This window comes from Stylophora pistillata, chromosome 9 (assembly GCF_964205215.1).
Source record: "Stylophora pistillata chromosome 9, jaStyPist1.2, whole genome shotgun sequence".
Classification (NCBI taxonomy): Eukaryota; Metazoa; Cnidaria; class Anthozoa; order Scleractinia; family Pocilloporidae; genus Stylophora; species Stylophora pistillata.
In genome coordinates, this window is record NC_142527.1 from 5435335 (window position 1) to 5457700 (window position 22366).

Genomic DNA, 22366 nt, shown 5'->3' on the forward strand with positions numbered 1-22366 from the left:
TTTTGCTTCAAGTTTTATTCTATCAGCTAACTCTACATTGGGTCAAACTACAGCAGCACTCCCCGAAAATGGCATATGACCTAAAAGGAAAACAGCATTGCATGTATAAGTCTCATTCAGAAATAAAAAACAGATACGTTAGAATCGGGTCATTAGTACATTTAGAATACAGAGGGAAATTTATTTGAACTAAGTATAAATTTTTTCATGTTGCAAGTGGTTCAGTTTCTTTTTTGAGAAACAACTCTTGTGTAGTATTGTAAACGAGAGAATTTGAAAACGTCATAATAGGGTGCAAAAGGCAAGGCCTGTTTCCTAGTATGGCTCACAATAGAATACAGGTGAGGTATCATGGATCGAACCCTCCGTTTTTTCGCATGGATCAAACCTCCATTGTTAGTATCATATGTAGGTAATCCGGACCCAAGCAGAAAACTTGTTTCGCGTTTAAGTAAGTTGTAGGCCAAGCTTACCACTCGCTGTTTTGGAAAAATAATTTGTTCGTCATAAAATTATCATGTTCATGAGTTTGTAAGGGAGCTTGCTTGTTCGAAGGCTATTGGACTTAATTTTAAAATGGTAAATAGTTACCTTTTTTTTATTGATTAACATATATTGCAGGTCTTCTTGCAGTTTGCTCTCACGTATTTGTGGTAGCTGCAATATCTCGTCCATCCGCTACATTTTCTATTATTGTCTTTACAATTTCCTAGAAGATAACAGTAGAAGTTTTGTATGAATAGACTCAGTGGTCAAAGTCTGCACATGTGCGAAGTTTGAAGCTGTTGGGTGGCGTGCTTTCAGGGTGTCAGATCGAAGTTATCATATAGGAATTAAAAGTAACCACGTAAAGTAGTCTGTTACAATGTTTCAAAGGCGCACACCATTTTTTTTATTGAGCTCAAATCAAAACGGTAAATTAGTTTAACATTCTTAATGAAATAAGATTTGCGTTCTTAAAGTCTTCAGTTTTAATTTTCCTTATTGTTGAATCCCGTTATGGTTTTAGAGGGACTTTTCCATTTTTCTCCTTTATTTTGCATGACTGAAGTACCTTGAAGATTCCCATATAAATTTCCACGATATAATGACAATGGAAAATTACTAGGCGAGGTTGACCATGATGTCGTTTAGGCATGAATAGATTCTGTTAGAAAATTCAGCAAAAGTTGCTCGACAATACATCCAAAAGTTGCTCTAAAGTTGCTTTAGATTACCACTCAAAACATGACGTTGTATGTGTATTTTAACCTCATTTGTTGTGATCAACATAATCTCAACGTAACTCATTATAGAAAGTATTTTCTGTTGACGTTTTGAATTGTCTTTCACGCGATCCCAAGCGCATGTTGTGTTTTCTTTCCCTGAGGACGAGGTCAAGCTACCGCTTCTCGTTGTTTGTATTTGCCTTCGTGGACAAGATAATTGAAATTGAAATTGAAGCTCTTGTAGGACTATTAAGAGTTGCCTCAGCGGCTATGGTAACCTCAATAGGGTCAATATCTGTATTATTTTCATTTTCCTAGTCAGACATTTCAGCTTCTAATTGTGATGCCTCGCTCGCACGCACTGGAAGCTCTATTGTTGGAGCTAATAACCGCTGGATTTAAGCGCCCGTTAGATAGATAGCTGTTGTTCAGTTTGTGGGTGCACGTGTTATTTTATAAATTATTTGTAAGAACGTACGACATCCTTATTTTTAAACAGATTGAATAAAAAAACCTCTTGGAGTTAGTGATTGATGATTGCAGAATCAACTTTACCGATGCATTCAAACTGCTAGGCGTAATTATTGATAAAGAATTGAATTTCTCACAGCCTATATCAGAGGTCTGCATAAAGACCAGTAAAATGGTGCTCTACAAAGGCTAAAGAATCTAATCCCGATGAACGCAAAACTGCGAATATATAAAACTGCAGTTCTAGCCCATCTCACATACTGTAGCTTGGTGTGGCACTTTCGTCAAGCAAGTGACAGAAACAAACTAGAGAGAATTAATGAAAGAGGTCTACGTACAGTCTTCAAAGATCGAGTCTCTCCTTATAGTGACACACGCTGGAATGACTAGTCTATATAACATGAGATTACAAGATATCGCTATCTTGATGTTCAAAATCAGGAATAGATTACTGCCTTACAATATACTAGAACTCTTCTCGCCATCACCTTCGTACTACAACCTGAGGAACTCGGACTTTCATGTTCAAATGGTAAAAACTGTCAAATACGGAAAGCACTCCCTCAGATTTTTTGGGCCATATTTATGGTCAAAATTAAGCATGAAGGACAGAAACGAGACCTCCTTAAGAAGGTTTAAAGCAAATATAAGGAAAAAAGATCTGAGCGAATTGGTTAGTGAAAACGCATGCAAAAGGCGCCACCTGTGTAACTCATAATTCATAAACAGAAAATATTATATTTCAACTAGAAGAGTTGATATATTATAAAATTGTATACATAGTTTTTATTGCATATGTGTATTTTTAAGTACATTCACTATTGTATATATTTGAAGAAGTTTTGAATAGTTAAATATTATTATCTTATAGTATTATTAATATATATTTATCATTAATATGTAATTTAAGTAGTGTCCCCGATTAGTAGGTCTGAGGGAAAGCTAGAAGATTGGACACTTAAATAAAGTTCATGATTGATTGATTGACATAGACCTTGTTGACGGTTTGGTCAGTTTTTAAGAACGAGTCTCTATAAGAATCAAACATCTTGGGAAATGAAAATTCTCAAACTCCCTTCAAATTTTGCATGCAGTTAGGCACTCAGGGGGGATGCACACAAATGCCCTTTTTGAAGTCTGCAGCACTCTTGTTTAAATGGTAACAACGGCTGCTTGTTCGAGGCCTGGGGCCTCATTTTCATACAAAAACATCGTAAAAAAGTGTAAAATGTTTATTTCTCTATCTCAGCCTGGATACAACATTACAGATTGGTACTTCTAGCATACATAGTGACATCATTTGTCTTTACTTTGATGCATTCAATTTTCTCTGGGAATAAATGTGAGCACACGAATAGATTATTCATCTTGGTACAGTTTTGGTCATTTTTGCACTAGCTTAAAACAGGGAAAACGTTTGTCTAAATTTCTCCAAAAGTACAACGATTCTGGAACTGAAACTACGCAATTAGTTGGCTATAATATTCTAGTTTTTAAATATGTAAAAATCTCTGCGGGCCGGCCTCTACTTTTCTTAGTGGTAATTCGCGAACGAGTACCGTACCGTCTTTCGTGGGAATTTGAGCAATCCGAAATCCTCTAACGATACACTGTTATACCTGTCTGTCATTTGAAACATGTTAAAGTTGGCTGATCTACACGAAACTATCGTAACACCGGTCATTTGTCATAAACATGTACGTTATCACGTGGATGGCGTGACGCTGAATTTCTCCATGAAGTTTCCAACAGGTCGCTCCAAAGAAGACGAGATATGGACATTTTTCGACATTTCAGCAGATTTCCGTACATTCTGAAGTAAAAACAACCAAAAAAAGAGAGGAAAACCTTGACTGAATGCTCATAAACACTCAGAGTGAGAGTATAAATCGTAACTTGTCAGCGGCAGTACTAATACTAATGATGTAGAAAGAAGTCCATCTGGATGACATGCACACGATTTAAGGTACATGTTTGTAGTTGCGTCGGGTAGTTCTCCATGGAGGTTGATCGATTTTTTTAAAAATATTAAGGCTAGAGGCGAGATTTCTCTTCGGAATATTGCTCAGAAGATAACATTCTTTCAAAGTCTTGCACTTGTCATTTGTCTGAAACATTTGTTGTTGAGAACACTAGATGTAAACATTGCCAATTTATGCAATATCTGATTTTGGAGCTTCGTTGGCGAATTACCACTATGAAAAGTAGAGGCCTGCCCATAGAGATTTTTTTACATATCTAAAAACTAGAATTTTATTGCCAACTATGAGCGTAGATTCACTACGAGAATCGGTGTACTTTTGGAGAAATTTAGACCAACGTTTTCCCTGATTTGAGCTGCTGCAAAAATGACCGAAACTGTACCAAGATAAATGATCTATTGGTGTGTTCACATTTATTCCCAGGGAAAATTGAATGCATCAAAGTAAAGACAAATGATGTCACTATGTATGCTAGAAGTACCAATCTGTAATGTTGTATCCAGCCTGAGATAGAGAAATAAACATTTTACACTTTTTTTGCGAGGTTTTTGTATGAAAATGAAGCTCCAGGCCTTGAACAAGCAGCCGTTGTTACCATGGAAACAAGAGAGCTGCAACCTTTAAAAAAGGAATTTGTGCGCATCCCCCCCTGAGTGCCTAACTCCATGCAAAATTGGAAGGGGGGCGTTGAAAATTTTCATTTCCCAAGATGTTTGATTTTTACAGACACGTTCTTAACCATTTGTTGACTCAAGAGTTGCTAAGGAAGGCAAAAGTTGCTTTAGGTTGCTGACCGTTGCTCGCTACGAAAAAAGTTGCTGAAAACCCTAAAAGTTGCTCAAAAGTTACCGAGCACAATCCATTTATGCCTAATGTCACGAACTATTTAAAAATGGATCATTGGACAATGCAATTCAAGAGTTTTCATTGGATAAGCCATCATGGGCTAGGGGCCATTCAGTTCCATGCGAGCTTATGAAGTCGAGTTAAACCGAAAGTATTTTTGTACATTGTAACATTCCCCTTGCTCTTACAAAATAAAGTTCGATAATTTGGTGCGATTTTTTTATAAAACAATTACTCCAGTCGCGCCCGCTAGATATTAAATCGATTATGCCCAGCTTAGCCATACGGGCCTCGTTGGCTATCTGTCATCTCATATAGGACGCGCGCTCTCGGAGTAATTGTTAATTATCAATGCCGAGGTCTGAGGTTATCTGCCGATGCCAAAGGCTGAGGCTGGTTAGACAGATGCGAGATTTGATAAATTATGGTATCATGCGAAACCCGAATTCAATTACTGTTTTATCAAGAAAAATGAAACGATTTTGGTCGTCTCACGATAAAATTTACCTGATTTCCCCAAGAGGCGCTGTAATGTTTTAATATCACCCTCATTGACATTTACTTGGCAGTCAATTTTCTACGGTGCGCTTCCCCCTAAAGACGAAGTGATCCTTCTCCCCCTAAAATCCTCCATCCCCGTCCCTACGCGATAAAGAATGACCGTTTCCTTAGTTATTTTCGTGTGATTCTCTGTTTCTTTGATAGTTGTCACTAAAGGTAATCATTGTTACAAACCTCCTCCACCGCCACCACCACCTCCTCCTCCTCCTCCTCCTCCTCCCTCACATTGGCTCTTGTACAGGAGATTCATCTGCCGCGCGTCTACTGGACTAATGCCTTTTCGCTGACCAAATGTTACCTGGGAAAATAAAATAAAACAAAAACGAAAAAAAGCCGCCTTATTTAATGATGTATTTGATTAAAATTCCCTAAACTGCTCTTGCCACTTATATTTATTAAGGAAATCGGTCAAAGGCATCTACTTAAACTAACCCCGGATTTCTTGGCAACGATAGTTGGTCTTCCGTTCTTGCTGAAAGCTCTGCCCCCATAATGCATCACACTTCCATAGTCATACGGGGTTCCCAGGCTGTCAATAGTTCCTCGATTGTATTTGTTGAAATTAAATTTGTTTCCTAAAAAAAAAAAGGTAAAATTAACTCAAGATAAAAGAAGGCCGCTCGTTCCTTTTGATAAATCAAAGTAGGCATTAGAAAATTTTATATTTCATGATTTTGCGTATGTCAAGCAATCGGCCGCACCCAAAGGCTTAGGCCTCAGCTTAATAATTCATGCTAGTATAATTACTCAAGTGATTATAGAAATTCTCGCGCTCTTATTGGCCGAGAATGGCGTCATATTCCGCTATAATCACCTGCGGCGAGGTGATTATAGTTTCAAAATGGCCGCCTCGCGTTTTGTCGATGTGCCTGAAGAGGAAATTAATTTAATGAAAGAAAATGCCATTCCGAGGAATACAAAACACGCCACAAAGTTTGGAATGACACTCTTCAAAGGTAAGGTGTGAAAATTGTGCTAAACGTAACAAAGAAACCATTTAAATTCCCCTGAAAACTTTGGTTATGTTGACATGCATGAATAATATAAATCAAAACAACTACATTGAATTTTCGCAACACTTTATTTACTTATCAGAATGGTTTCAACAACAAAACGAATTTACCACTGAATTTGAGGCAATGGGGGTCAACGAGATGAATAAATGTTTGTCAAAATTTTACGTCTCAGTCAGGATGAAAGACTGGACTTTTTACAAGAGAAATAGTCTGTTGTCCGTGCGAACGGCTCTCGCTCAGTTGTTCACTGACGCGTTCAATGACAAATAAAATTTAACATTCCTTTGCTCATTTCTATAATTACCTGAGTAATTATACTTAAACAATTATTCGCCTCAGGCTCGTGAACGATTGGTGACTATTCCCCTCGACTTCGTCTCGGTGAATACTCACCAATATTCCCGAGCCTGAGGCGAATAATTGTTAAATATCATGCAAAAACCGAATTCTATGATAGTTTTGTTATAAATTTTTTAAAAGCGTTCCAACATTTTGAGTTCTTCTTTAAGTCTGTAAAAGTATGAAAACACAAAACGGACGAGGGGCTCGGAAACTAGGCAGACTTTGAACTCGACATGATAACTGCAATATCCGCTGCAGATATAATTAACGTCAACGTCACACGCTATGGTAAATAGATCGAGTGCTCTCAACCACTCATACTTTTCATTGTAATTCGAGTATATAAATTAAATAATCTAATTTCCATGAATGTTTTTTCACTTTTTCATTGCTATCTGATTTCATGGTTCTAACATGATAGATATTGCACTAAGTACTTGATAAGTTTTGATTTTATCCACTCAGTGGATGCGTCAGTAGAAGATATCGTTTAAACCTAAGATCACAATTTGTTATTCGTAAACTTCATAATTACTTTTTATAGTAATTCTACTCTGCACTCACCCTCGAAAACGTTGTCCCACATAATTGTGACGTACTCATCTCTGTCAGGACGAGACTGTTCGTGATAGAAGCCCAAGGCATGCCCTGAGAAGTAAAACATCGAATTCTGGTCTTATTGTTGTTGTCACCAGAAGGACAACCCCATGAGATGAGATAGAAACCCGAGGTCAATAAGTGTTGTTAATTGTCGTAGAGGGATGACCATGTTCGTAATTAGCCGCAGAGCACATTTTTTGCGCTATTCAGCGGATAAGGGAAGGAAAAAGATACAAGACCATCTATCGGATAGAAGTTGATCCAGTTGATATCGTTATCCACACCTTGAACGACCGGGGCCTGTTTAAGGAATATTTTTTTTCTTTTAATGTACTGACCAATTTCGTGAGCTACAATTCCCCTGGTCCAACATCCGCTGCCAAGGTTGATATATTGACGACTACCTGTTTTGCCCACATATGAGGAGCACCTGAAAATGATATCAAATATAATTTTTTCCTTTTCCTGTTGTTTTTTTCTCTATTATCAACTCAAATTGTTACACTTATTGATTATAAACTTGACTAATAATATTGATGGATCGATTGACTGACTCAAATTGTTACACTTATTGATTATAAACTTGACTAATAATATTGATGGATCGATTGACTGACTGAATTTAGTGACTATCTCTTTACACCCTAACAACAGCGTGCAAATTCTCTATACTGTTCTCTATTCATTCCCTAAGTGCCAACAAGGAGAACTTGTTCAACAATCAATCGCTTTTTTAGTTGGTGATCATTTCTTTTGTTCTGGTGACTTTAATGAGTGATTTAGGAGTGATATTGTGAGGATGAAATTAGATCCTGGTCATTCCTAGAGAGAAACGAGTAAGGCCTTGAATAACTAATGATTGAATTGATTATTTTCAAAGATTGCTTTATCGTGTGTTTTAATACATCGTATAATTATTTATTCTTTGTTGTTCAAGCACAATCGCGCGTTTGAAAGAACACAAAAACCTGGGTTACTCCCCGTAGCGTTGATAAAGTCATCTTGGTAAGACTGCTAAGATCAAGAGTCCCTTACCCAGAGCCAATTCTGAAGTGGGCAAAAGCTCGTTCATTTGTTCTCCTCTTGAATCGAATACATGTTTTACTTGTCCATTCCTCCATTCCTTGTCGGATGGCGTCCATGGCTCTGGAATCGCTAGCTTTAATTCATAGAGGAACAACATGGACCACTTGTAAATGATCTTGAACTATTGCTAACGATCGACTGTAAACTAACATTTGACACGTTCTTCATTAATTTAATGACGGTTTTTTTTCAAAGTCACGACGTTTTTCATACCTTTATAAACCTAAAGTTGATAATTAACCAGAATTTCGCAGATCCGCAACCCATGTACGAAAAAACTACTGACACTCAAGAAAACGAAAGCCATTATTGACACCCAACGTACTATCGACTAAGGTGCTCAGTACCACATCCACCGAAACTATACGGTTTGCGAAACTACACAAACCTGGTTTCCCAATGCGACCTATTGTTTCTTTCTTTGGCTCTCCTACATACCAACTATCCAAGTGCCTGACAACTATACTACAACCACTAACCGAGAAATCCAGACGTAAACTACAATCCACTGAAGACTTTATTAACGCTACCAAGACTGTACAGATACCTGACGACTACAAACTAGCGTCATTTGATGTAAAATCACTGTTCACAAGTGTTCCACTTCAATTGGCGCAACAACGTACTGAGACTGCAATCCGACAATCTACCGACTCATTATCGCTGCCGAAAGAGGATTTTATGGACCTGCTGAACATTTGCCTAACGTCAACTTACTTTTAGTACAACAGTAAACACTACAAACAGTTACACGGCACAGTCCTGGGGTCTCCACTTTCTGTTATTGTAGCAGAAATTGTGATGCAGAATATCGAGGAGCGCGATGTACATCGACTTGCTGAAAAACGATACCGCTTTGGTTACGTTACGTTGACGACACATTCACCACCGTACGACAGGACGAAATCGACGCATTCCACCACCACCTTAACCGAAAAAACACTGACATACAGTTTACCAGAGAAGTAGAAGAAAATGGCAAACTTACTTTTTTAGACTGTCTGGTAAGCCGTGACGACAACTCACTACGGACAACAGTTTACAGGAAACCGACATACACCGACAGATTACTAGACGAGTCATCCTACAGCCCTACATCACACAAAGCCACAACTATCAGAATTCTAACACGACGCGCGTAACTAGTATGCGACTCGACAGACAGTTTATCCGATGAAAAAAAAATACCTTCACCGTGTTTTTTCAAAGAAAAACTACAACGACGACTTCATCCGACGAAGCACTCACCGACCCACTACCACTACCGAAACAAACGACACCGCAACTCCTACGACTACAACAACCATATCGTACATAAAAGGCATGTCTGAGAACATCTCGCGCATCTTACAGCCCTTCAATATCCGCGTCGCCCACAAACCCATCACCACACTAAGCCTCCTACATGGCAGAAAGCTTGTAACAAGACTGACTGAACACAGACGTACGACGAGGAAAGGTGATGTCAACAATCACCTTGCTGAACATCATCGACTTACGAACCACAATATTGACTGAGACTCTGCGCAGTGCCTAACCTACAGCACTGACTACTTTCAACGACTGACTCTGGAAAGCTGGTTTACTAGCTTAGAACAGACTCCCCTAAACAGTTGTCAACTACTAATGGCTCTATACAAACGACTCATTCACGACATAAACATTACAAACCAACTAAACAGAACGACCTAACTTTACCGACGGATCGAAAGAGACCAATCACGACCGACTTACGCCACTTGAGTCTTACAACCAATAACATTACGCATAAACTGACCAATCCTTTTACACGAACTGAAATAAGAACATTCTACTGACAACAACAATTCACTTGACTCTGATGATGACTTCCGCACAGGTTGTCGAAACGTCAGTCACTACAACCGACAACAGTCCTTCTCAGGACTACACTCACCCGGACGATCACATTACACTTTCACAAATATTTGGTATATAATGAATTCAAATGAATTCTTCGTTCCTTTTCTCGTTCGCCATCTTTTCTCTTCATTTTAAAGTAAATTATGAAAGATTGATAATTTTCAATGTTGGTTTTTCTCGGTTCCTATATTCTTTGGTGAAATGCTTTTTCAGAAATAGCCAAACAGTACAATTTTCTGTCGCAGTCTACGGGGGTAATGTAACTTACAGTTCTCTTGACCTAGGGAACCCAAGCGTATCGCAGTTGCAAAATATCAAAATTTACATTTTTTGCATTAAATCTAACTTGTCGCTTGCTACTTCATAAAAAATGAAAAATGGCGTCGTTGGACTGAGAAACGATTATCATGAGCCAGACACTTACATAAACTGGAGTCGATGACATAAGCCATAACCCCTCCCGGCCACTGTCTGCCTTTAGTTGCACCTCTCCCCATTGGATTATCCACATCCAGTCCCCTGTTGGCCGCCATACGCTGATCAGCTGTTAGTATCATGTCCCCTTCATAAAGATCGTCATTCTCTTCAAGGAAACGTTCATTTTGAGGTCAATTAGACTTAGTTTTTTTCTTTTTTACTTGTATCCAATATCAAATTAACAATCAGAAAAACGATTACTTTCCACAGCTTATCCACGTCAAACTATATTAATGAAAAAACAAAAACGCTTTTGGGCTCGAGCGCTTAATTGCTTTCAGTTTCAGTGATATCTCTCATGCTATATAAACGAGAGAATAAAGATTCAAATGACGAGTATTTGGAATAATAACTCCCCCATTCTGGAAACGGAGAAGTGTTCAGTCTACACGGCTCTATGGCCTCACGTGACCACGATAAGTCCCGAGAAAAAGACTTAACAATAAAAAATAATTTTACAATCCTATGAAAGCATATTCTAACAATACTCATAGAGTTAAAATGTGGAAAAAGTCTACCTTCAGGATTCCTGGCAAAAACGACTCCGCACAGGACAAAAAAGCAAAGCCACTTCATGATGCCTCCCAGTGGTGCCGAAGCAACTATGTGAAATTGTTTTATCTGCAGCAAATTTATTGACCAGCAATTGTTCTCTCACCTGAGAAGCTGTTTAATTTTTAATAAGCTCTTTCGTATTAAGCTATTGTTCCTTTTTGACGACCCTGCGTAAATCCGATTAACATGGAAAAGTAATAACATCTTGTTCAAATGCAACTGTTACAGATGCAATTAAGTTGGTAAAGAGTTTTTTTTAAGTAAAGCAACTACCTATAATTTTTTCAGGAAAAGGGAAACGTGTAGCTACATACAATCATAGCAAAAGTTAAAACTATAAATTCATGATGGCAGACAAGTCAGCCGATAGATCGTCTGAGTGTCCCACAAAAATTTGGTTAGTTCACACCTCTGATGAAAGTGGACCTATACTCAAGAGGGAAATAGTAAAAGGAATTCCTTAAAATTCTTAATCCGTTGATAAAAACTTAGATAAAAAATAAAAGAAGCAAACTGTCTAGTTTGATCAGGATTGTCTTTAATTGTTGTTCAGGTTTTGTGACGAATTAAGACATCCTTTGTCCACTTTGAACTTGTCAACGCTTTTGTTGACGCATAGAAATCTTCATTTCAAAGAATTTTCTTTCATTTCTAGCGTTATTCAATGTTTATTGAGTAAAATGTCTGTTTAAATGTCTTTAAATTACAACGGAATTACAAAGCAAACAGCAAATATTCGGAAACCTCGAGAAGCCCAGTATTATTGAAACAGCTTAAATATTTACAGGAAACAAGTTGCTATTTACCACTCTTCGTAACTCGGCCAGAAGTTACTAAAAAACACCCTTGTTTAGTGGCAAGTATTTCGTATCTAAAATTTAAAGTTAACATTACTTCTGTTAAAAACGAAATCAGTTTGGGAAATCCAACGAGTGCAGCTTTTTGTAGCGACTGGACGGCACGAATGATGTTAAGAAAGTTGTCTTAAAAGTATGAATCGTAAGCGAGTACAATACCAAAATCTTTCAAGGTGAAAATCGCGCTCTGCACTCTTTAACTTACCATACTATAGCTTTGGGATTGAAAAATAAGCAATGCGTTATTTTGTTGAGTATGTAAAATATATCAATGAGAAAATATCCATGTTCAAAGATGCTCGCACTTGTCTGCAATTTAGTTGTTGTGGTTCCCGTTTTTTGTTTGGTTCGTTTTCGTTGTTTAAACACGAAGCACCACTACTCGGCTGAAACAAACCGTAATTATATGGTTCTTTGTAAGATTTCCCAAAAAAAGGTAGGCTCCTTCACATCTTTTCGAATTCTGTTTAATGTAAAATATCGCAGCTAATTACGAATCATCCGCCTCTATGAATTTTTAAAGAATAACTTGGGGTACAATACTACAATGAAACATCTAGGGCAAGATAAATTTACAGATCGGAATAGGAACCTTAAGCAAACCCCGACGGGGACGGCAACAAGGACGTGGAAAAATAAAATATCTAATTGGCAAAACAGTAGCCAGCACGTGCGTTTGAAAACTCTGTTCATTTTTAACCGTCCTCTGCAAAACAACCGTACCTCAAACCACCAAAATTTGCGTCGTCTGCGAACGGTGCAGAACTCAACGCCGCAAAAAGTCGTTATGCGGAAGTTGAGGTGTGGCATCGTATGAAAAGGGTAATTACATGGATCCATTTTCGAAATTTAGACTAAAAATATAATAGACGTCTCCATTGGTATTGCCGTCCTGACTCCTTAAGGTCCCTATTATTTGGGAGACGCAGTGGCTCTATGGATTGGCTTCCCGGTCGACGTGTCCTGCATTCCCAGAAAGAGGAAACCCCTCCCGAACAATACATTCGAGGTTTCTTCACCCCTCTCTCAATCCAATGTTGTTAATTGCCAATGTTTCTATGCTATCTTGCAAACCAACATTGAGAATGCCAGTTAAGGTGGCATGTGTTGCAACAAGTGTGTCTGGGAGTGTAGTCCGAGACCTGGCCGAGTCATTATGTTGTGCTCTTGGGCAAGCTGCAGATTGCTTCCCCAGTGGATGAGTATAAATGCGAATAGGAATTTAGTAATAGTTCGATTCCTCCATATCCGGGAATCGAAGCTGGGCCACAGTGATGGGAAGCGAGTGATTAATGGAGTGTGTAAGTTCTAAAAGCGACAGTTTTTGTTGTTGGATTCTTTGCGTGTTTAAAGTTCATTTATTTAAGTTTTTCACCCTGTAACTAACCAAAGTCATTACTAATTGTTTCATTTGTGCCTTTCTCAGTCATTTTATTGCCACCTTATTGCTACTTCGCATAATGTATCGATTTACTATGCCTGTTTTCTCGTTTATCGCGCAGTTCAGTCTGAACCTCTGTAATGTAGTTACATCAATAATCTTAGTCTTTTCTGTGGCCGTAACGACGTGAGTGCTTCAGAGTCCTCTTTCCGTCGTGTTGTTCTTAATTCAGTTTATATCGTATATTGTGTAACTATTGTAATTGTTTGATATTTTAGTTTTAACCTACTTCAATTACGTCGGAATTAAAGTTAATCGTATTTATCTACTCAACGTGGAGTTGTCTATTTCCAAGCCTCAGATTTCGCATAGTGCAGTTTAAGAGTGATACGGAATTGTTAAAAAAGTCTGAAGAAATGTCGTGCTGAAGGCCCAGATTGGTGTTAATCAACCTTTGAGGAATTACGTCTTTTTGCTTTTATCAGCTAAAGGGTAGAAGTCACTTAAATATCAGCAAAACCTTACTTTACCATTAGTGATTTTTTTTCACTATACTTTTAGAATCAAAACTGTTCTTCTTACATATCGTTTAAGTGTCATCAGGTTAGCAATCTTATTAGTTTTAATATGCTGTGTATATATTGTGATGAAATATTTCAAATCAGCTTGATTTTAATTCATTGTCCTGTTCTTGGAAGGTCAATGCAAGACAGAAAAACAGGAAAGAAAACTGGTTTGATGATTTTGAACCATGATTATTATCTAAACTATTGCCGAGCGCTAAGGGTATTACGTGAGAAGATCAAATTTCTTGAAAAAGATTTCCTTCAAATCGAGTTAATATTTAGGCAGTTATTGACAGGTTATAGGGGAGGAGGTAAGCTAGTGGAGGAGAGGGACGAGAAAAGGGGCTAGTTTTCATTGCTTAGTCGGGATGTCATTGCACATGATTAAAACCCAGTAAATCATTGACTGGCCAAGACTAATTATGACATTTACTAAGATTGAAGGTATTTAAGGGTCAGCTAGGATAGACGAAGTTGAAAAAAAAAATGAAGAACGATATCGGGCTAAAAAATAATTAATAAAATTACGAGCTTTCGACTGCCCGAACTACAGCCTTCGGCGGGTAAAATGTGAATGTACCTGTAGTGCCGCCATTCAGACACAAAGAGACTGTTTCTCTTTCATTGCCAAAGGCTAACTGAACTTAATTAACAAACACAGTACACATATAGAAGTAGAAGAGTTTACTGACCTATAGTAATTTTACAGCAGGCAGGTATTTCCAGTATAGCAGGATTACTGCGAGTAGTATATTTACTGAATTAAAGTACAAAGTGCTCACCTTACAACCCATACTAGGTTGTTGTCAATAATCAATATAGGTACATGTATAATCAATATACTACATTATTACACGACTCAGGCAGTCAGAGGGCCAATAACTAAAATCAACCAATCAAAATGCTCTATTGCCGGTCAATATTCTCTCAGTATTGGACCGGGCACTGTCCCGAATGGTCCCGAATGATACCGCACTTGCGTCCCTTTGAACTTCAGTCGTGTAATAAATCTCTTATTAACCAAGCTTTCTCGAGATCGTACTGGAAGAATATCAGCCCTTGGTCTTTTTTGTACGGACCTCGCTGCGCTCGATCCGTACTGTCAAGACCTCGGGCCGATAGTCTCCCAGTACGGCCCTCGCGCTTGGTTAATAAGATATATGTACTAAACTGAATACAATGCGGACAATAATCCATGTCCACTACCTGTACAACATAACATAAAATTCCTTTAAACAAACATTCATACTCATTTGCTAAATTATTTCGACTGCTCCTTGCGCTAATTTTTTTTTCAGAACAGTTTGAGTGCTTTTACTGCGGTTATCTAATTACGTTTTGTTTGTTATCTGCTAAGAAATAGGGTAATAGTTTATTGGGGAAATGTGATCTCAGTCTATATTTAAGCAATAGCCGTAGAACACATTTTTCCGGGCTCTATAACGTTATAAACCCAAGCGAAATGTTAGGAAAAAACTTGGAAAGCATCCGCTGGCAAACTAAATTTACCAATCAAATAATGCGCACTATGTTTGTTTATGTTTAAAAATGATTTAACTGCCTTGCATTCAGCCTTTTTTTGGTTGAGCGCACCTATCAGAATTTAATGGATATAACCATACTATTTTTTCTTTCTACAATTTCTACACTTACTTATCACATGTTTGTTTTACCTCACCAAATCACATTAAGACATTGCATATTGAGGATCAGGCAAAATGCCAAAGATTTAACAGCACTAAGACATACACGTGTACCATGGACAACACACCGCTATCTTCTACTTTAAAGTTGCACTGGAAGATACTCGATTTTACACAGCCTCTCGATTGTTTCCACTACTGTGGAACCTCCATTTTACGAAGTGCCAAGGGAAGTTGGTTCGTTATATCGAGGTTCCGTGGCATACATTTTACTATAACTTTAGCTCGGCTGAAAATGAAGTATCGTTTGTGATATCATGGACTTCGTTATATAGAGGTTCGTTAAATCGAGGTTCCATTGTAGTGATGAACTTACAGAGAATGGAATCAATGACGTAGTACGCCACACCATCAGGCCACTGTCGATTTATAGTTGAGCCTCTTCCAAACGGATTATCCACATCCAACTCAAGCTCAATCGCCATGCGTTGACCTGGATCTAAAATCATGTCTCCTTCATAGACGTCTGGATCACTGATGCCGACATTTTCTACAGTGGACAAAATACCAAACTTGGGGGGCATTGAAATTGCACAATTATGGTACGAACAGAAAGACAGAGTTTTTGTTCCTTACTTGCTGAAGCTACCGGTGGAGATAGCTAAGGTCGATCGCTAGCTTAAACCCATTGTGCAAATGGCTGCCATATATCTCAGTTCATCATCGCTGACCGTTTTGCCGACGGTTTGCCGTTTTCCTTTAGCTCAGTATACCGCAAAGCTTTTACACTTATACCAATTTGAGCCTAGTTGAAAGCATTGGATACGTTTTCCAAATAATGCCATAAACTAAGAACTTCAAAAACAGCTTTAAAGTTTTCATACAAAAACTAACTGGCAAGCTCGAAGAAAACAAAATCGTGCTCGTTGAAAAGCTTACCTTCTGGGTTCTCTGATGCAATAAGAACCCCTCCAAAAATCAAAAGAGCACCAAGCCATTTCATGCTGATTTTCTTCTGTTTAAAATAGTTTGAAGGGTTCCCTCTGAGAAGAGATTATGTGAGAAGCATTTGTCGACTCACCTGCGCGTAACAAAACTCTTTCGCTTGATTTTCTTTTCGACCATAAGCAAATAGCTGTTACTGTTAGTAGCTGTTAAACAGCATTTTAATCATTGCATTTGTGCTGTGCATTGTGAGAAAAAATCATAAAACACTCTATTTCAGTTGCTTTTAGCGTGTGACCCTCTTACTTGTGAACTCAATGCACCCTTTAGCAAATTGCGACTTGAAATTATAGCCGCTTAATATTCCAGGCTGCTCAGGAAACCTCTTGCAGTACCCAAAGAGGCCTACTTCACCTCAATTGAATAAAAGATATTTGCAAATTTGGACAACTGCAGCAATTCACTGTGGAAAAGTCTGTAAATAATCATGTAAATACCTTTAACTTGCTGATGTTTTTATTATTTTTACTTTGGGCTATGTTCTTGCATTGGCAATTTGATTAGTTTTCTTTTTGCCAATGAGGACTTTTAGGAGATTAATTAACAAATGGTAAACAGCACATCGTACACTATTGAGTTATGGACGCGGGCGGGAGGTTGCTAAGCACGGAAGAAGCGTAAGAGTCGCTCGAGGCGATAGCCGAGAGTGACTCTAGCTTCTTGAGTGCTTAGCAAACCTCCCAAGTGCATCCATAACTCAATAGTGTACGCTGTGGTGTTTACCATTTTTTTTTATAACATAACATTGATACATTGTAGCTAAAGAGTTCCCTTTTATTTAACAAATCTTACGTGACCAGAAAAAACAAGCGCACGCGGAAAAATAGTCTTTGCATTTGCTTACGTCAGCAGCGTACACCTATAGGCAAATGGGGGGACGCTAAATTGACCAATCAGAGCGCACGCTTTACTTTGGTTATGTTATAATTCATCTTATAGTCTTCATCAGGTTTGCAAGTTAACGTTTAATTGCATATCACAATTCCGGATATTTACCTCCAATTATGTATTATTGAAGAAATAGATTTAGTTCTGAGCCGCTTTACATTTCAAATGATCATATTTCAACAGCCTAAATTAAAACTGTTCGAGCCATTCGTTGTGAGTTTATCTTTTTAAAGGAAAATAGTAGTTGTAGATGTTGACACTGGCTAATAGTAATTATTAAAAACTAGATCATTGGATAATGCAATTCAAGAATTTTTATTGCTTGAAGCCATTATGGTATATCAGCCAATATACCATAATCTACAAATATGGTAAGCGAACATATCAGCTTAAAATTAAACGGGAGCTAAAAATTTAATAAAATTTAATAATTTAATTTAACATTTTTAATAAAACAATTATTCCACCCGCGCTTGTTGGATATGAGATGATTATAGCCAACTCGGCGCTACGCGCCTTGTTGGCTATCTATCATCTCATATCCAACGCGCGCTCGTGGAATAATTGTTAATTATTCTTAATACCATACTATTTTTGAGGAGAAAAGGTTCAGGTGAACTAACATTATTCCATCTTTCCCAGCTACTCAGGCTGAAAATGCTGGAGCACTGAATTTATACTGTGTATAACACACCATGACGGTAATAAAGGAATTTCCGAGGTGGTCTGAATATGTGACTTCAGAGCAGGTAACTTGAATAAGTTCACGACTTGACCACCCTTGATTTGGTCGATACTTGACTGATCTGATAGCGTAAAATTACGCTACCCACTCCCTTAAAGTAACAGAATTCGTTCTCATGCCGATAATTTTCCGATCAGTTGAGAGCTTTTACGCTTAGCATCAGAAAAAAATACCTCAACTTCGTAAGTATCTAAAAGACTTTTGTGTCTGTCATTAAATGCTCCATGTGAAAAGTTATGCTGGGACAATGGAAAGTCTCTTAATGCGAATTTCTTTTTTAAATCAAAATAAATAAATTGACGTTTTTGTAACTTGAGAATGATATGGTTGAGGACGATGACAGTGTTTTTTTCATTCTTGGACAAGCACACCAAATTGATATAACTTTTTCACGAGGTCAACGTTAAATCATTTTGCCAAATCATAATGTGCTCCCTCAAAAAATCCAGTGCATAGAAACTATTGACCAATTTGACCACGATTACGCACTGACTTTCAGTATACGACCAAGAACAAGCAAGACTTTTGTAATTCTATGAGGCCTACCCTGGGACCTTAAGTTGTCTTGAGTCGTCTTATGTCGGCTAAAGTCGCCTTAAGTCGCCTTAAGTCGCTATTGTGACTGATGAGCATACAAAAGTAATCAAAATGACTATTGAGTTCATTGCAAGAGATTCTGTAAATATTTTTAAGGTTTATGGAGAGACTGTTGCTAACTTTGATTTTATTGCTTCAGTCAGATAAAATCGCTTTAAGTCGCCTTAAGTCGCCTTAAGTCGCCTTAAATCGCCTTAGATCGCCTAACTGGTCGCAATGTTTTTTTTGCCAATTTTGCTAAAGTCGCCTTAAATCACCTTAAATCGCTCAAAGTCACCCAAAGTAACGGCGACTTAAGACCCCAGAGTAGGCCTTCTATGATCCTGTTGTATTTGGTCGTTTGCTTTAGCACTACCTTCTTGTTTGTTTTTGACAACCAGGGATTTAATTGCAAAACAAGGTAAGCATAAATATACAGAGTCAAGTCTGAGAGCGGCATTTGATAGCCAGTCAGTCCTTTTCGAAGAAGAGAACAAAAAGACAAATAAACAAACTCTGATTTTTGATTCACGTTTTATTCTATCAGCCCACTCTACCTTAAGTTAAACTACAGCAGAACCTCCCCAAAAATGGCATTTGACCTGGAAGGGAAAACAGCATTGTACGTACCAATCAGAGGAAACCAGATAAGTTATCATTGGGTCGTTGGTAAATTTAGAATACAAAGGGAAATTTATGTGAACTAAGTATAAATTTTCATTGTGCAAGTGGTTCAGTTTCTTTTTTGAAAAAAAAACTACTCTGCAGTATTGTTTACGAGAGGATTTGAGACGCTCAAAATAGGGTGCAAAAGGCAAGGCCTGTTTCTTAGTATTGCTCATGATAGAATACACGTGTATGAGGTTTCATGGATCGAACCCTACGTTTTTTCTCATGAATTAAGCCTCCATTGTTAGTGTCATATTTAGATAATCAGGACCCAAACAGACAACTTAATTTGCGCATAAGTAAGTTGTAGGCCAAATTTACGACTCGCTATTTTGGAAAAATGAATTGTTCATCATAAAATTATCCTATTCAAGCTAGTCTTTTTTCTCTCTTTATGGGTAAATGGTTGACAGCTAGATGAGGAAAGTTTATACCGAGGCATACTTCTTTAAATCATATTGCTGACATAAGATTATTTTAACACTAGCCTTTGAGAGTAGATTACAATTTATTTGAAAGGATGACTCTGGAAACTTACGAAAGCCTCTGGTTAATTTTTATATTTTGATCATATTCACCTACAGTTAGCAGAAAAAGATCAAATGTAATCTTCACATTTTTGTCGGAGTAAAATCTTTATAAGTACTTTTAATATCTGAGATCGAATATAATAGTTCGTTTACGGTTAGTGAATTGGACTCAATCGATCAAATCTCACAATTAAAATTCTAAAAACAACGGTTTTGGTATAAGAAATTCGATCGTCCATGGTTAAGCCATTCATTCGTTATGTAAATTTCAATGCAAGTTATTCATTGAGGTCAAGGTAGTTTCAAATAACTGAAAACCAATTCGAACCAGGTTGGGAGGAGAGGGGTAAGGCAGAAATTTTATTCACATATTCTCTGAATGTGTAAAGGAACTTGCTAGTTCGAAGGCTACTGGACTTATTTCAAATGGTGAATTGTTACCTTTTTTCAGTTGATTAACATAGGTTGCAGGTCTTCTTGCAGTTTGCCCTCACATATCTGTGGTAACTGCAATATCCCGTCCATCCGCCGCATCTTCGATCAGTGTCTTTACAATTTCCTGAAAGAGAACATTAGAAGTTTTGTAAGGATAGGCACAGTGGTCAAAGTCTACGCATGTGCGAACTTTGAAGTGGTTAGGTGGCGTGCTTTCAGGTTGTAGAACGAAGTGAACATATAGGAATTAAAAGTAACCATGTAAAGTAGTGTGTTACGGTGTTTAAAAGGCGTACACCATTTTTATTATGCTCAAATCAAAATGATAAATTAATAGAACGCCTTTAAGGAAATAAGCTTTGTGTTCTTAAAGTCTCTAGACCATGTGATCCCACCCCCCCTAAAATCCTCCGCCTTCGCCCTCAGCGATAAAGAATGACCGCTCCCTCAGTTGCTTTCATGCAATTCTTTGTTTGTTTGATGGATGTTAAAGTAATCATTGTTACAAACCTCCTCCACCCCCTCCCCCACCGCCACCTCCTCCTCCCCCTCTCTTACATTGACTCTTGTACAGGAGATTCATCTGCCGCGCGTCTATTGCACTAATGCCCCGTCGCTGACCTAGTGTTACCTGGGAAAATGAAATGATAAAACAAAAATAAAACAAGACAAAAAAAGCATTAACTGCAATCGGCAATATCAACAATCAGATGCATATAACTTAGGTCCAGGTTATATACTTTTGTCATAAGTGCAATATTTACGAAACTTGAAAGATATCTTTGTCCTTTGTTTTTCTTGCATAAGTTTTCATGGAATTCAAATTATCTTTACTTGACTGACTTAAACACCCTTCCCTTTACTTTATCCATCTCAGTGTGTGGATATAAGAGTTAAAGAATTTGCACAGTTTTGAAGCCTCCGAGATAAAATGTGGAAGTGCTAGCTTGTATTTCGCGATTTTTTTAAATGAGTAATCAATGCTGATAAAGAAAATGATACCGACAATAAAAGTGATGATGAACATGATTTTGGCGTATGATTGAAAAACACAATTGTTTTTCGTAATCTAGCATTTGAGTGTTTTAGAATGATGGTAAATCGAAGTGCTGTCTTTGGACGAAAAATATCATGTTGACTATCTCATGACACCTTTTGTTTACAAACTGGAAACTGGTTTACAACCTGAAACTGCTGCATAGCTGACTGAAATAAGAAACATGTGATCCTATTAGAAGCACTCCGATTTCTTTTTTCTTGGAGTATATGTCGTTCACTGAAAACATAATCTTTCAAATATGCGATTTGTACCATATCCTAGCAATACAATAAATTGTTGTTTTTATATATGAGCCGCCTTTAAATAATGATGAATTTGATTAAAATTCCTTGAACTGCCCTTGCGATAATCGATAACATCTACTTGAACTAACCCCAGATCGCTTGGCAACGATAGTAGGTCTTCCGTTCTTGCTAAAAGCTCTGCCCCCATAATGCATCACACTTCCATAGTCATACGGGGTTCCCAGGCTGTCAATGGTTCCTCGATTGTATTTGTTGAAATTAAATTTGTTTCCTTAGGAAAAAAATATAAAACAAACTTAAGGCAAGAGAAGGCCACTCGTTCCTTTTGATGAATCGAAGTCGGCATTTAGAAAGTTGTATAGTTCATGATTTTGCTTATGTCAGCACAGGCGGCCCAAGCTCTCTTTAAGAACCAAACAAGGAACACAATTCGCATATCGATTTATAAGGATTTATCTGGGATTTTCTAAAAGATATCCATGAAGATATTTAAGTGAAAATTTTAAATAAAAGTGGCTTACCTTATTCCATACGTGTGTTGTTTGCTCTTGGTTTCGTTAATTTACCGATTTAACTTGATTTTAATCCTGGTCTTCTCTTCTTAAAGATAAGACAAGGCCAAACACTTCTGTCCGGACAGCCTGCCGAACGAAGTAAAAAATCCCAAGCTAAAATGTACCCACTGCCACAAATCCACCGCAGAATTCAAGGGTAAAGCTTGATCTTTCATTTCAATTCTCT

The 22366-nt window shown here is 37.7% G+C and overlaps 2 protein-coding genes and 1 pseudogene across 2 annotated transcripts in view; 1 reads left to right on the top strand and 2 right to left on the bottom strand.

The window, feature by feature from the left end:
* On the bottom strand, positions 1–11114 carry LOC111344153 (zinc metalloproteinase nas-15-like). The gene is made up of 9 exons (XM_022951365.2): positions 10989–11114; positions 10418–10576; positions 8062–8185; positions 7365–7456; positions 6991–7074; positions 5501–5643; positions 5243–5366; positions 592–709; positions 1–80 (listed from the first exon to the last, which is right to left on the bottom strand). The coding sequence occupies exons 1-8, from the start codon at positions 11044–11046 to the stop codon at positions 606–608; spliced, it is 888 nt and encodes a 295-aa protein (XP_022807100.2). The 5' UTR covers positions 11047–11114; the 3' UTR covers positions 1–80; positions 592–605.
* On the top strand, positions 8208–9127 carry LOC148722904 (uncharacterized; annotated as a pseudogene).
* An 8087-nt stretch (positions 11115–19201) lies between the features above and the next one.
* Positions 19202–22366, bottom strand: part of LOC111344156 (zinc metalloproteinase nas-15) — a 7228-nt gene continuing 4063 nt past the window's right edge. The window contains exons 6-9 of the mRNA XM_022951368.2: positions 21754–21896; positions 20831–20951; positions 20327–20444; positions 19202–19288 (exon numbers count right to left, since the gene is read on the bottom strand). Of these exons, the coding sequence (XP_022807103.2) occupies positions 20341–20444; positions 20831–20951; positions 21754–21896 (368 nt within the window). The 3' untranslated portion in view covers positions 19202–19288; positions 20327–20340. The remainder of the gene's footprint in view (positions 19289–20326; positions 20445–20830; positions 20952–21753; positions 21897–22366) is intronic.